This window comes from Oreochromis niloticus, linkage group LG2 (assembly GCF_001858045.2).
Source record: "Oreochromis niloticus isolate F11D_XX linkage group LG2, O_niloticus_UMD_NMBU, whole genome shotgun sequence".
NCBI classification, from domain to species: Eukaryota; Metazoa; Chordata; class Actinopteri; order Cichliformes; family Cichlidae; genus Oreochromis; species Oreochromis niloticus.
Window position 1 is genome coordinate 20,409,648 of NC_031966.2, and position 16,407 is coordinate 20,426,054.

At 42.8% G+C, this 16,407-nt stretch overlaps 1 protein-coding gene across 1 annotated transcript; it reads right to left on the reverse strand.

The window, feature by feature from the left end:
* Positions 1 to 1,855: 1,855 nt before the first annotated feature.
* zgc:92907 (ALG13 UDP-N-acetylglucosaminyltransferase subunit) lies at positions 1,856 to 11,365 on the reverse strand. The gene is made up of 4 exons (XM_003444609.5): positions 11,170 to 11,365; positions 6,664 to 6,826; positions 3,210 to 3,348; positions 1,856 to 3,110 (listed from the first exon to the last, which is right to left on the reverse strand). Exons 1-4 carry the CDS (start codon positions 11,248 to 11,250, stop codon positions 2,999 to 3,001), a joined length of 495 nt encoding a protein of 164 aa, XP_003444657.1. The 5' UTR covers positions 11,251 to 11,365; the 3' UTR covers positions 1,856 to 2,998.
* Between the last annotated feature and the right edge of the window lie 5,042 nt (positions 11,366 to 16,407).

Genomic DNA, 16,407 nt, shown 5'->3' on the forward strand with positions numbered 1-16,407 from the left:
TGTATAGAATTAGATTCTATGAATATCCTTCCTTTAGCACCTTCCTCAGAAGCAGCTGTGACACACTTGATTGGTGAAAAAAAAAGCTACACTATAACCCGAGTTCCTTTCAGAGTAAATCCTGCGCTTCCACTGAAATTCGTCTAGAAACAACAACCAGGGACTTTCCTGAGAAGGAAATCTGCCGTGTTCTGGTTTACTCCTCCTGTACGAAAATCTGAAACTGAAACTGATTTAAAAGCCATCTATACTTGTGGAAATATGGGAAGTTAACAATAAATGACAATCATTCGGACACGAACAGGTTTAATCTGCGACTTGGTGACACATTAGCAGCTTATCAGTTGTTGCTCTCCAGCCTCTGTGGTCACAGTGGACTGAAATGCTTCCTGTTGCGACTGTAAACACTGTCAAGAGGCTGAAGAGCCAAACCTGCGACGTGCTGCCTCTCACCAATCATTTCCTGTTTAGCAAACTATTGTCTAGTAAGAAACGATGAAGAAATGAAGACTCAGCAGTGCATGACCAGTAATGACACTTTTCCTCTATTTCACAGACATTCTGTGAAATAACAGGAGCCAGATCACCCTTGTAGGGATGGTCATTGCATTGCTGATGTAATCTTTCTTCCCTGTGTAGCAATTCACTGAAGGCCAAATTGTCTAAATTGTGATATTTTCACTCATATTTGCTTATGCAGACTTGGCTGCCATGTAGAACCACACCATGAAGACTCACATGATTAAGTTTGCTTTTTGAACAGTTGGGTTATTTTTTAATTGTTAACCAGCTCATAGGCTAACTACACTCTAAATTGGTCCTACTTTATATTAAGCAGTGCATTTAACTTTATGCTAGTTCTCAGGGTTTACCTACTTACCGAGTGATCTGTATTTTCTGCACACATACTGAGGAGTGTGGTAATAATCTGTGCATGATTCGCAGTGTGTGGAGAACAGGAAGGGGATCACTATCTCTTAACACATAATGTAAACACAGTGTACTTTTTTAAAAAGATCATCGATAGTGACCGTTTTTACAGATTATTTGCTATAAAACTGGTTTGTAAGACTAATCTCCCTTTAAGATCTGCACAGTTAAAATAAATAAATTAGCATCACCCCACCCCCGCTTACCTTGAGGTTAGGTTTTTTTCAAAGATGAATCAGCTTTTTTTGTTTGTTGTTAAATCAGATATTTCGGGGCATAGAGAAATGGTTCTGTAAAACAAAAACCAAAAAAAACATCTTCCTGGAGGAGACCCCAGGGTACAGTTGGAGAGATGGCATTTCTTTGCTGGCTTGGGAATGCCTCAGTTCCCTCTGGAAGAGCTGGTGGTGGTGGCCAGCTCAGACTGCAATCAGGACTGGGAGAAGCACCAGAAATGTATTTTTTTATTTTTTTTACACCAGGATGTAAAAAAAAGAAAGAAAGAAAGAAAGAAAGAAAGCAAGAAAGCAAGAAAGAAAGAAAGAAAGAAAGGATATAGCTTCAGCTCTATGTTTGGTAGACATGTGGTCCTCCACTGACTCCACTGGCTCAAAAACGGAAAACAGATAATACGTATTAAAACAAAAGCCTCTCATTTCAAGGCATCGAAGATACATAAAGTGTATACCTCTTCTCTGATGCTAGATGATTTATTAAAGCACCTCTTGGACTGATCACTGAAGCAGATGGTGGTGGCTCTTATCCAAGCTAAGCTATTTTAAAATACCACTTCTCCTCGACTGTTTTGCAAAAACTCCCTGCAGCAATTCCCCCACATGGCTACAAATTTAAACATCATCTCACCCTTGTGGCAAACATGAGAACAACCAGAGCAGCCTTTTGTTTGAAGTAGAAATCATTTACATTGAGAAATCCATGCACAGTTATTCAGGTTGTTCTGGAGTTTGTGGACTTTCAAAGTCCTAAAGCTTGTTCAGAGTCTGAGTCGTGGGAGGCCAGCGGACACAGAAATAAATGAGGTGGAAAAATGCACAATCACAGGCCTGCAGCCAGAGTTAGGCCTCAGTCAAGCCGTCTCTCAAGACTATGACACATGCGTTCAAAAAGTCACAGTGGACTTTAAATAAATCAAACACGGCAATAAATACTAACAAACACCACAATAAAACAGATAAACTGCAGATCGTGTTTACTTCATAAATAAGCAATCTTGTAAACACTATTTTCACTCAGTCTTTAGGAGATGTTTAACTTTACAGAAAAATCTAAACGATCCACTGAACCAAACACTACATGATTTACAACCCTCACCCCGTTTGGCTTCCTGTAACGTCCAAATCATTTATAAAGTTCAAACAGGCTTCCAGCACCTTTTAAATGTATTTTAATTGTTTCTCAGTATGTCTGTTATTCTTTCCAGAGAAAGACGCTCACTTAACTTGAAATCATTCATCATATCCAGTACACATGAATCTTTTTTCCCCCCAAGAAATTTAACAGCAATTCTAAAAATAGCTACAAATGAAGCGTAGCCTGCGAGCTAGTTCAGGCAGGCACCCCAAGCTGGATTGCATCACACACACACGTCTCTATCCTCACGTCGCACACACCTACAATCTGGCAGTCTATTAAAGCTGCAGATTCCCCCATTTCTCCCTCTGATATGTCATTACCCTCCATCACAGCCTGCAGTTTTAACCCCTCCACCACCCCAGCATCCACCTGGATGCTCCACAGAGACATCTAAATAGGACAAGTCTACACAATAAAGAAATGTAACTAGGTCAGAGAGCTTCACTCTTTTCTCTTTCCTCAATTTTTCCTTGATACCAAACATTTGAAATGAGCACCTTAAAATTTGATGCATTCATATAAAACATCTTTAGAAGACAAATCTAGAACATATAAAATAATTAAAAATATACAACAGGGTTGTATTGAGTTTTTTTTAGATGTGTATTATTATTCCATAGAAAAATATAACACATCATAGTGTCACCTGTGTATCATACAGGTATATAACACGACATCATGCAGATATAGAGCTTCACTTAATCCCAAGAGCTTTGTCCATAAAGTCAGCAAATTTCTTTGGCTGTCCAGGTGGGAAGGGCTGCAGGACTGAGAGGTCCATGGTCCTCAGAGTTTCTGTCAGGGTGCTGAAACATTTCATCCAGAGACAAACAGCTGTTACTTCAATCTGACTGATGATTCTCACATGAATCAGCTGCATGTGGGTTCTGTGTAGGAGCACATACCTGCACGTGCAGTACAACAGGTGGGAGTCTATGTGCAGCTGTTTGGCCAACTCCAGCTGGTGGTTGTCCATCAGTTTGTCATTGACTACGACCAGCAGAGATTTGCCTGCACCGAGAGCCTCCAGACAGCTTCCTGCCCCTGAGGAGGAAGAACAACACCGAGATTCTTACCCAGGGAATACACCGGGTGTGTATCTGTGTGACGTCACGCCGCTGATAAGTATCTGTTTCATTCTCCGCTGAGAATTTACTCTGCAGAGGGTCTGAAACCTAACTGGATTCTCTGCTGCATTCCTGTATCTCACTTCCTGCGCTTCTCATCAGCTCTGTGCAGGTCAATGCTGTTGAAGATTGTCAAGACAGTCTCACTGTGTCGATGCTACTATGGAGTAGTTAACTACAAACTGTCCATGTAGGAAGTTTTCTATTCCCTGGAGTGTGACCTCCTCATCACCCCTTTGTTTTACCCGTTTATGTCTTAGTCATGATCCTGTCACAACACTCACTCATTGTCTACCTGACCCTTGATGTTTTACAACTATATGCAAACTATACAATCCACTGATTATTGTCCACTCCCATCCTCTTGTGCTTCTATATAAATAGTATGTTTGTCAGTAGCTCACTTTACCAACCCACTCTCCTGGTTGGTAAACCCACTGTATACTAAAATACCATCACAGCTATGGAAAACATGCCTTTGAGCCATTTCTTCAACAACACAGAGCAGAAAGATGATTCTGTGATGCTCATGAAACCCGCTGCAGCACATTTGGTGGATCTGCGGTTGTCTTTATTGGGCAGCTGCACTGTTTGTATTCCCAGGATTATTTGTAACTAGAACCCAAGTTAAAGAAAAAAAAAATCATTTTGTTGGAAGACAAACCTACATTTTTATAGCAACTTCATTGTAATCTTGCAACTGGCAATCCATCACAATGAGCATGTTGTGGCCTGTTTATTGTTGGCTGAATTAATGAAGGTGGCTATTATGTAAATGACAAACTCTAAGAATATAGAGAGTTTCTAGACAAACTATGTGTCAACAGGACCTCAGAAATCTTTCCAATGTGTTTATCTTGATATTATGAGTCTAAAAACGCAATCAGAGCAAAAAGGAATCGAACCACCAACCTTCCGATTAGTGGCTGACCTACTCTACCTCCTGATCCACCCCATAATGAGGTTAGTAAATGTACAAGGCATCTCTGTGAGCTGTAACAAACGGCTTCAGGCAATTTTTCTCCTGTTTTTGCTTTGAAACATCACTGAAATTAGATGTCTCTAATTTGACCACCTCATGCACTGAAGCCCCGCCTACACGCTGTTTAAACTTTCTGGTTATGACAGGCAGCCAGTCAGAAAACAGATGGCCTAAAGGGTTAAAAAGAAAAAGGAAAAAAAGAAAAAAGTTCGTTTCAGGCAGAGGACAAACTCAGGAGCTGCACAATAAGATAAACGAGAGTTATTTTTAACTGTGACTCATACAAATATACTTTAATAGAGTCCAAGTAGAAAAATAGGGAGCTGGAAATGAACATAATAGGTTCACTTTAATGTTTTTGTTTGTCACCCTTACACTGTACTGTAGCTGCACTTTTATTATTACCATATTTTTAAATCCTTACTTCGGTCTTCTCTACAGTTTATTTTATATTTTCTTCTTAGTTCTCTAAATTAACCACCTGTTTATAATTAAGATAATACAACTAACATTAATAATGGCCCATTAAATATCCCAGGAGGTTTCTCTAGAGAGCCAACAGTACATTAACAAACCACAGACCTGACTCATCCAGACGGAAAACAGCTATCATGAGAGTTATTAATTGCACCTGTGCCTTTCCTTCTCTGACATGTCAAATGTCTTCTGTGTAAACGGGTCTACTGGGAGAGGAAAACAGGACCAAGCAAAAAGACACAGCAGTGGCTCAAGACTAAGAGGAAAATCAGCCGATTAAAAGAAGAATTTACTATTTTTAAACCAGACAACCATTTGTCAACGCTGATGGCTCCAGCTGCAGTTTTCTGCTCTTGTTTTGTGTGACAGTAAGCTCGGGATGTTTGTCAGTTTTAGACTGTAGGTCAGGAGTAAAAATGTGGAAATGAGAAGAAAAAAAAAGTGTCCCATCTGTGGGGATGGGGATGGGGATGGGAACCGGTTCTTGTAGAAAACTAGTTCCTAGTAGTCTAATTCCTTGGAAATGTTGGTAGTGTAATATGTGTAATAATTACTTTATGAGTATCAACTTTGCAACGGCTGCACCATTAATCATCAGTCCTGTGTTTGTACACTGATGAAACATTTCTTTTGCTTTGACTTATGTTCTCTGGGAAGGTCATTTAACACTTAAAAATTATTGCATGCTTTCCTTGTGTTCATTAAACACACGGGGCCCACATCCATATCAGAGCTGCAATGGTTGGTGGATTAACCTTCATTTGGTTGGAGTGGAGTCATGCAGGATCCTGGCTGCATACTTATATGTTGGTGTGATATTTTTATCACAAAAACAGTGTTCTTTTTGAAAACCATGAAATATGAGGCGATTTATGAAATATGCATACAAAATTGGATTCATCACTGCATAAAACTGTTGCCACAGTCCAGTTCTTGTGTAATTTGTTCCACCTCAGCCTTTTCTCTCTGTTTTCCCCTCCTTATAAATGACTTCCTGACAGCCACCCTTCCACTCAGACCGTTTCTAATGAGGCTTCAGTGAACAGTAGATGGACCCGGTGCATCTCTCAGCTCTTTGTCATTCACTCAAACTTTATTTAAGGACACAGTGCACACCATGTCGAGGAATGTCAAGTTTTCAAGTAGAACTAAAGAAATGAGAACAAATTATGTGTTTTTGTGACAGGCCCCTAGCAACAATAGTTATGTGTCGACACAACACTGGCTCATCCTGTGAGTCATTCAAGAAATGCTTGAGTGAGGCTCAAGACATTTGCACATCTTCAGTGCGCCCCAGGGTGGCTGTGGCTACTATGTAGCTTGCCACCATGTCTGGATATGTAAAGCGCTTTGGGGTCCTTAGGGACTAGTAAAGCGCTATATAAATACAGGCCATTTACCATTTACCATTTACATCTTCTATCCTCCATTTACTCCTGCCGTGACACAGGGGGCATTTGATATTTACACATCATCTTACAGCTGAGCAGCTCTCAACAAACGAACTGTGAGGCTCTGCAAGTTTTTTGAATGTGTTTCTTATAAATTTAAATGGAAGCTGGAGTTCCTTTTATGCAAGAATCTCACCTTTTTTTTATTCCAACACCCATTTAAACCAATTTCAGTTGCTTTGGGTTTCTGTAGAGATGTACCCACAGATATAAAAATCTCTTTTCCAGCTAATTGTTTACTAGAGATAATAAAAATGAAATAAACTGTCACCATGTGTGGGACGGGAGGGCAACAGCTGTGTAGGACACCTGATCGCCCTACCTGCGTGGCTGATGACGAGATCGGCCTGACTGATGTCCTCTGCTATTGAGTTTTTGAATCGAAAAGCCTCCAGTCTGATGTGCGGACAGCTGTCAGCAGCTGGAAAAACGGAACCTCTTCCAACCTGAAGCACCAAATGCTCATATCCACGAGCCTTTAAAGCCTGAGGGAGAAAATAATTGCTTAGTATGAAAGCAGACACAAATTCACATTAATAATTTACACATAATTGACATTTTTAGAATTCAGAAAGATTTTAGAGGGAATATCTTTCAGTCATATGATATACACATTGTGCAGGTGTGAGTCACCTGCAGCACCTTTTTGAATTAGTTTCCTGAGAACCTTATTCATAACTTGATACCTGCGAGCGTCACGGGTTTGGTTTCATATTTCCTTTTGTCTGCACACAGACAGTCCCATATGTCATTATATCACCACAGTGCAGGGTTTTAACCTCTAACACAACTTTAAAGCTCTTTATACAGGATTTGTTATTATTATTATACAAATTTTCCTATAATTAATTTATCTACATAATGGTACATGTTGTAGTCCAGGATTAATTGATAAATATTTGCTCATCCTGTTTAATTGATAAGGAATGGGAAGGACAGCTACAGGCAGAAGATGGAGAACTAGTTTCAGCAAAATAACGTTGGTGAAGTCTGGAGAGGCCTCAGAACCATCTCAGGCCACAAACATCAGAACTCTCTGCCTGGGAGGGATGTGAGGTGGACAAATGAACTGAATCATTTCTTCAACAGATTTGATTCAGCCATGAGGCAGTCTCCAACATCGGCTGCAGACTCACCCACCCCCACTGTTGCTGTTCCACCTCTGACACTTCACACCTCCTCTATTCACCCTGCTCACTCCTCCCCACCCCCAACAACAGCATCCTATTGGATGCCTGTCTCTCTCAACCACCCAGGTTAGGAGGGAACTGAGGAGGATTAATGGCAAGAAGGCAGCGGGCCCAGATGGCATCAGCTCAAGGATCGTCAGGTCCTGCGCGGACCAACTGTGTGGGGTGATCGAGCACCTCTTCAACCTGAGCCTGAGGCTGGGAAGAGTCCCACAGCTCTTGAAAACCTCCTGTGTTGTTCCAGTGCCAAAGACTTCACGCCCCAAGGACCTCAACAGCTACAGGCCGGTGGCTCTGACATCCCACCTGATGAAGAACCTGGAGCGGTTGGTCCTGGCTCAGCTTCGGCGCCTTGTGAGCTCATCACTGGACCCACTTCAGTTTGCCTACCAACCTGGCATTGGAGCGGATGATGCCGTCATTCACCTCCTACATCGTTCCCTCGCGCACCTGGAGACCGCTGGGAGCACTGTGAGAATCATGTTCTTTGATTTCTCCAGTGCCTTCAACACTATTCTTCCCTCGGTTCTGAAGGACAAGCTGGAGAACTCAGGAGTGGACCATCACCTCACTACCTGGATTTTGGACTACCTCACCGACCGACCACAGTATGTGAGGACTCAGGGCTGTGTGTCGGACAGGGTCATCTGCAGTACGGGGGCCCCACAGGGAACGGTTCTGGCTCCGTTCCTCTTCACCATCTACACTGCAGACTTCTCCCACAACTCCACCCAGTGCTTCCTGCAGAAGTTCTCTGATGACTCTGCAATAGTCGGCCTCATCACTGATGGGGACGACAAGGAGTACAGAGGACTGACTCAAGACTTTGTGGACTGGTGCCAGCTGAACTACCTCCAGATCAATGCCAGTAAAACCAAGGAGCTGGTGGTAGACTTCCGCAGGCACAAACATCCTCCACTGCAACCACTGAACATCCAAGGTATGGACATCGAGGCTGTGGACAGCTACAGGTACCTTGGTGTTCATCTGAACAACAAACTGGACTGGACTCATAACTCAGACGCCCTCTACAGGAAAGGGCAGAGCAGGCTGTACCTGCTGCGGAGACTCGGGTCGTTTGGAGTGGAGGGCCCACTCCTGAAGACCTTCTATGACTCTGTGGTGGCCTCAGCCATCTTCTATGGTGTGGTCTGCTGGGGAGGCAGCATCTCTGCTGGGGACAGGAAGAGACTGAACAGGCTGATCCGAAGGGCCAGCTCTGTTCTGGGATGCCCTCTGGACCCAGTGGAGGTGGTGAGTGACAGGAGAATGGTGGCTAATAATAATAATAATAATAATAATGGATTGGATTTATATAGCGCTTTTCAAGGCACCCAAAGCGCTTTACAATGCCATTATTCATTCACGCTCACATTCATACACTGGTGGAGGCAAGCTACGGTTGTAGCCACAGCTGCCCTGGGGCAGACTGACAGAGGCGAGGCTGCCATAACGCGCCATCGGCCCCTCTGGCCAACACCAGTAGGCGGTAGGGTGAAGTGTCTTGCCCAAGGACACAACGACCAGGACAGAAAGGCCAGGACAGAAAGGCCGGGGATCGAACCGGCGACCTTCCGGTTACAGGTGCACTTCCCAACCCCCTGAGCCACGGTCGCCCAAGCTAAGCTGTCATCCCTGTTGGACAACATCTCCCACCCCATGCATGAGACTGTGACAGCACTGAGCAGCTCCTTCAGTGGGAGACTGCGGCACCCACGGTGTGGGACGGAGAGATTTCGCAGGTCTTTCCTCCCCACTGCTGTCAGACTCCACAATAAAGACTCTTGCAGCTGATCAAACACACAAACCCACACATGTGCAATAAGACTGCTATATGTGCAATTCTTGTGCAATTCTTCTTCTGACGAAGTTGTATTTTTGTATTTTCCTACTCAGTTGTATATAGTATTTCTATTTTATTCTATTGTATATAGTATTTTATTTTATTTTATTGTATTTTATTGCATTCCAGTGTTTTCTAATTTCTGCTACATAACTTTGCACTTTTGCTGTAACAAAACAAATTTCCCACCTGTGGGACTAATAAAGGTCATCTTATCTTATCTTATCTTAACGGCAGGTAATTTTCCATCAAGCTCGAGAACAGCGCTTCACTTGTTCCATATTTTGTCACGTTATAGTTATATTTCTTCAATATTGTTAGAAAATTAATAAGACACAATGATTACTGTGGTGCTGAAGGGACATTTTTAAAAAAGAAATCAAACAAAATGCAAATTTACGGCTCTAACAGACATTTAAGTTACTGTAGCACACACTGAGACCATTTTGGTGAAGAGAAATATTTATTGTTCAGTATTTTATTTTGCACACATGAATGAAATTCTACTCTTATTAATACTGTTATTTTAAATGTTGCTAGGTACACCTATTCAACTGCTCATTAGATAAATATCCAATCTGCCAATCACATGGTAGCAACTGGTGTTGACCATGTTTCCATGCCTGAATGGTCAAGACAACCTGCTGAAGTTCAAATTGAGCATCAGAAAAGGGAAGAAAAACTGACTGGAAAGTGGCCTTGTTGTTAGTCTCAGTGTTTGAGCAACTGGTTTGATCTACTGTGATATTCTTACAAAACCATAATATAATGGTAAAAAAACAAAACAAAAAGAAAAACATTAAAAATATTAAGTGAACGTCTGGGTGAAAATGCCTTGTAGATGCCAGAGGTTAGAGGAAAATAGCCAGGCTGCTTTAAGATCATAAGGCATCAGTAACTCAAATAACCACTTGTTACAATCAAGGTATGCAGATGAGCATCTTTGAACACATAACAGACGGGCAGCAGAAGAGCACACCGGGTGCCACTCCTGTCAGCTAAGAACAGGCAGCTGTGACTATAATTCACACGAGCTCACCAACGGTGAAAAACAGATGACCGGAAAATGTTGCCTGGTCTGATTAGTCTAGATTTCTGCTTCAACATTCAAACAGTAGGATCATGAAAGCATGACTCCATGCTGCCTTTGGCGTAATGGTGTTGTTGACATTTCTTTGCATTCTTAGTGCCATCTGATTATCATTTAAAGTCTAAGAGTATTATTTCTGACTATATCTTTCATTTCATGACCACAGTGTGCCATCTTCTGATGCTTGCTTCCAACAGGATATAACACCGTGTTAAAAAGCTCACCTCATCCTCAGCCTGGTTTCCTGAACAAGACAACAAGTCACCAAATCTAAATCAAATGGAGCACTTATGGAATATGGTGGAATGGGAGATTCAAGTCATGGATGTGCACCAGCTATGTGATGCCATCATATTAATATGGACAAAACTATGTGAGGAATGTTTTCAGCACCTTGTTAATTGAATGTTATAAAGATTTAAGACAAAGCCAGTCATTGCAAGGTATACCTAATAAATTGGCCGGTGAATACATGTACAGATGGCCAGAGATAACTTCCACTTGGTTTATAAACATAAAACTGGGAGGTTGTCCGCACAATAACAGAGCACATTTAGCCCACTTATATCGGCCACAGATAAAACTATTCCTGCATAAAAATAATAGGGAGCTCATAGATTTTAAAAGCTCTCCTGCCTATGCCCTGCTGAGGTTTCAGTGCACACTATTCACCTCTTCAATAACTCTTCAGGTAACTTTCCTCACCTGAGTGGCCTCAGAGGAAGTGATGCTCTCAATCAGCTCGTCGAAGCTCGTGGTGCCGACAGTTACAAACACCGTCTTCATGTCTGCTCAGCGAAATCGCCCGGGTTTTCGAAATTTACGCACTTCAATTTTCATCTCATCCACATATTCGTATTGCAGCAGCAGACCTGACAGCTACTTCCGCTTCGCAGCCGATGGCGTCACAACCATGACGTAAAACGCGTCATGGCGCCACCTATAGGAACGGAGGTGTTTCTGCAAGGAGTACTGTGTGTATGTGTGAGCTGCAGCATGGAAAAATACCAGTTTACTGCTTATGCAGGAAGGTGTCGATTCAGTGACAGGAATGTTAAACAAGAGCAGGGTAATATGAATGAAAAAATATCAATAATTCCAGTAATCGTTTGGTTTTTCAACATATTTTTCACCATGAAACACAAACATAATGTCCCATGTTTATTATTAATACTAATAATATTGATTATGATGAGGATAATGGTATAATCAGACTACATTCCAGCATTTTTCATGGTATCGTAATAAAAAAATATTATGTCATAAGGAATCCAGAGACCAGATAATGGTGACAAAGACAACAATATAAAAGGGAGTAAGAAAAATGTATTTGTAAAGCACATAAATACATGTGCTTTAACTGACCCAAGCACTATACAAAGTATGCACACCTATACACACAGAGGAATGTAATTTCATTAAGAAAGTAAAAAGTTGACACAGAATACAGAACAAAAGAGACACATAGAGACAACAATAACCAGAGGACAGTATGGTGGCATATAGAGTTGCAGATATTACAACAAATGAGTGAAAATGTGGGGTTTTAGCTCGGACTTAAAAGCAGAGCTGAAGGATGCTCAACACAAATGTGGAGCAGCGACTGCAAAGACTCTGTCAGCTCTTTGTTTCACCTTGGGACATATTCATGAGATCTTGGCTTGTGGATCTGACAGACCTGGGAGCTGAATGAAAATGAAAAAGAAGGTAATATAAGCTGGGCTTGTTTATTAAGAGCCCTAAAAACAATCAGTGTGATATTAAAGTGAATTTTTAAACACACAGACAGCCAGCCAGCAAGGCCAGGACTGGAGTGATGTGCTCACATTTTAAAGAGTTACATTAATTCAGATGTGAAGTAATAAATGGTAAATGGTAAATGGCCTGTATTTATATAGCGCTTTACTAGTCCCTAAGGACCCCAAAGCGCTTTACATATCCAGACATCCACCCATTCACACACACATTCACACACTGGTGATGGCAAGCTACATAGTAGCCACAGCCACCCTGGGGCGCACTGACAGAGGCGAGGCTGCCGAACACTGGCGCCACCGGGCCCTCTGACCACCACCAGTAGGCAACGGGTGAAGTGTCTTGCCCAAGGACACAACGACCGAGACTGGCATGGATGACTGTTTCCAGATCATTTAAAGAAGGAAAGATTTGAGTTTACTAATGGTTTTTAACTGGTAGCAGCTATTTTTTGACAACTGAACAAATTTGTTTGTCAAAGCGAAGCCCCGGATGAAAAATAATACCCAGGTCTTTTCCATGAGACTTTAAATACGGGATGAGATTACCTAAATTGCTGTCAAAAGCGCTCCTAGATTTGGAAGGACCAAAGATGATAGCCTCAATTTTGTCACTGTTTAACTGGAGGAAGTTATTCATCATCCAGCCTTTAATATCTTCACGACAGTCCAGTAAGAGCTGGTTTGTAGTTCTGGTTTAAATGATAACGTGTTGGGTTGTTACCAGGTGAACTCTGGTTGGAAGGCTGAGTCATTTGTTTTTGTTTCAGCTGTGTTTTTCCTATGACAGGTCAAAGGGGTTGTTGTGAAATCTGATTAAACATCAGTGCAAACGGATTAAGCACCAGCTGGCCACACCTGAAAAAGCTCCTGAAAGCTCAGCACACACTCGCTTTTCATTGTGTAGCATCATAATGAATGAAGGACTGGTAGCTGCAGGCACACCTGGACTACTAATGATGAAAAGCTGCTGTCCATTTACTTCACTGTGGCTTTACAGTGAGCCCTACCAGGTCTCTTTCACAGACATGGCACCAACAACACGGCTGGGCTCAAAGCTGTCCATGCTGCAACGACAACCATCAAATTCTCATACAGTACTGTATATTTCCACTTCAGTGGGCCAATTCCTGTAAATATGTTGTACTTTTTATGGGACATTGTAGGACAAATAGTCAAATTTACGTGACAGGAATAATGTTTATTGGTTAAAAATAACACTAAGACGTATGAATATACAGGCTTTGGTCATAAATAACTCCACTTGGTCACTTGAAGGGGCCATTCCAGCGGCCTTTACTTCGCTCTCGACAGATCTTCTCCACGTCTGTTTGGGTCTCCCCACTTTCCTTTTTCCTTGTGGGTTCCAGTCCAGTGCTTGCCTTGTGACGTTGTCGAATGGTTTGCGAAGTGTGTGGCCTATCCAGCCCCATTTTCTCTTCTTGATGTCTTGACCGACTGGGTTCTGTCTGGTTCTCTTCCACAGGTCTGTGTTCGAGATCTTCTCAGGCCACCTGATGTTGAGGATGTGTCGCAACCACTTGTTGATGAAGATCTGTATCTTGCTGGTAATGGTGTTGGTCACCTGCCACGTCTCGGACCCATGCAGGAGGACTGCTTTCACATTGGTGTTGAAGATGCGGATCTTGCTGCGCTGAGATAAGGCTTTGGAGTTCCAGATGTGTCGCAGGATGTTGAATGCAAGCCTTGCTCTGTTGATCCGGCTCCTAACGTCTTCATCTGCGCCGCCATCACTGTTGACTACGCTTCCTAGGTAGACGATGCGGTCGGTTTCCACTAAGTCTTCTCCCTGTAGCTGCAGTGGATGTTTTTGTCGGTTGTTCAGCCACATCACCTCTGTTTTTCTGATGTTAATCTTCAGGCCGGTCTTTTCTGCCTCCTCAGCAAGCCAGGTAAGCTTGGACTGTGCATGTTGTTGCTTATGGGACAGAAGGCTGATGTCGTGTGCAAAATCCAGGTCATCCAGCTGTTTGGTGAAGGTCCACTGGATACTGGTATTGCTGCCCTCTGTGGTTCTTCTCATGATCCAGTCCATGACGATCAGGAAGATTGTCGGTGACAGCATGCAGCCTTGCACTCTGTTTTTCACTGCGAAGGGGTTGGTCAGTTTTCCGTTGTGGATGATCTGGCAGGACGAGTCTTCGTATAGCTGTTGGATGATGTTGATGAGCTTCTGCGGGATTCCGTAGTGCTGCATCAGTTTCCAAGTGGTCTCCCTGTCGACACTGTCAAAGGCTTTTTCAAAGTCGATGAAGATTGTGTACAAGGGAGACTGCCATTCGATAGACTGCTCGATGATGATGCGCAGAGTGGCGATGTGGTCTGTACATGATCTGTTTTGTCTAAATCCTGCCTGCTCTGATCTCAGTCTCTTGTCCAATGCCTCCTTCAGTCTCTCCAAGATGATTCTGGTCAACACCTTGCTGGGACTGGATAGCAGCATAATTCCTCGCCAGTTGCCACACTGGGCTAGATCGCCTTTCTTTGGGAGCTTCACCAGGTACCCAAGCTTCCAGTCGGCAGGCACTTGCTCCTGTTCCCATATCTTCACTAAGAGAGGATGTAGCATCTCCACTGCTGCTGCCATGTCTGCCTTGAGAGCTTCTGGAAGGATGCCGTCAGGCCCAGGTGCCTTTCCATTTTTCAAGGACTTGATGGCTTTGGTGATCTCTGCCTTGGTTGGTGGATTGTAGTTACATGGACATTTTAATTGACAAAAACGGTGGGCATGGGGGGTCACGAAGCCTCAGAAAATCAGAAAAAGAAGTATAATGACATAGGAAGGGCATTCATGTTATGAATAATTTGCTCACAAACATTCACCGAGTTATCAGGAGGCTGACATAAACCGAAACAACACTGACATTAAAAACCAGTGCCAGCGACAATCTATGCCAAGTAGGCACTCCTGCAATGTACAGCATCAAAGTGTGGGCGGCCTGTGGTGTAAAGACTTCCTGTACCTGGGGCATGCAGGTGTAGAGCAGCAAATGTGGTGACAAAGCTCTGCAGAGGCATCGGGGCACCAGCATACAGTGACGCATCAAGGAGCTGAAGGTCAAGAGACATCCAGGAGTCCACACTTTGAGGTCTCATGTGTACTGCATAAATCGTGCTGTATTTAGTGACCTAAAAGTTTATGGTTTTTGCTAAAGTTTTCTGTGAAGCTAAACCACAAAATCCTCTCCTGCCTCAGTCAGTGTTTCACTTCCACCTTCTCACAGGCAATATCAAATCGTCTAAGAAATGTGCTGGGGGGGGGGTTTCTCATCCAGTCTTGTTCCTTTCACCTATCAAACCCTTACTATTACCCCATAATCTTGAACATTTAGTACACCTATCTCCAGCTGGTTCACAACACAGCCCTTCATTCATTTTAAAGGTTTGTTAATTACACACAAAGCCCTACATGATCTATTGAGACGTTATGCCAGCACTCGAACCTCTCTAAACATCTGCTCAGGACCTTTTTAACCAATTCATGCTTCTTTTAAATCCAGAAGCAACAACACTTTTCAGGTCGTAGCACCTAAACTTCAGACTCTTTTTTTTCCATGATGCACTTGCATCTGCAAATCTGTTGGATGTGGGTGGAAAGACAAAAATTCTGATTTAGGTGGTCGCAGTTGAACTTGTTTCTCATTCGGTAAATTTAAAAGACTCACTTTGTTTGTGGTAATCATGTTTTCATATAAGATGACACATTCCTGTTCCCTGTAGGCTGATGTGATGGTTTTGCTGTACTCACAGTGCAGATTGAGATAAACTCAGCAGGAAAACGGGACTTTAGTTTCCTTGAAGAGCTGAGATGAGCCTGCTGATTGTGAGACATCAGCGACCCCACACAGCAGCAGCAGCATCTGCCAGCTCAGTGCAGGATGCAGATTCAGTGTGCACCCAACAGCTCCACCTGACAGCCAAATAGCAGTAGCAATGAAGATGAGCCAGTTTTCTGCTGTGTGGGAAGTTGCAGCACCATCATGTGTGAAATCTGCAAGAAAAAAAAAAACTCTGCAAAGGGTGCGCACATGCACGCACGCGCGCACACAAACACACACACACTACAAACTGCCAGGCTGGTGCACGAAAAAACAAACACATTAACAAGGAAATGAAAAGTGTGGCCTATTACTGGCAGTGTTTATTTTTAGACGATTAAAAGTTGGAA

Bases quoted from the DNA above. Each gene is read 5' to 3' on its own strand.
- zgc:92907 (XM_003444609.5), bottom strand. From the start codon at position 11,250: ATGAAGACGGTGTTTGTAACTGTCGGCACCACGAGCTTCGACGAGCTG. The intron at 3,349-6,663 runs GTAGGGCGATCA...CTTCCTCCTCAG, and splicing joins TCTCGTCATCAGCCACGCAG to GGGCAGGAAGCTGTCTGGAG. The intron at 3,111-3,209 runs GTATGTGCTCCT...GAAATGTTTCAG, and splicing joins CTGTTGTACTGCACGTGCAG to CACCCTGACAGAAACTCTGA.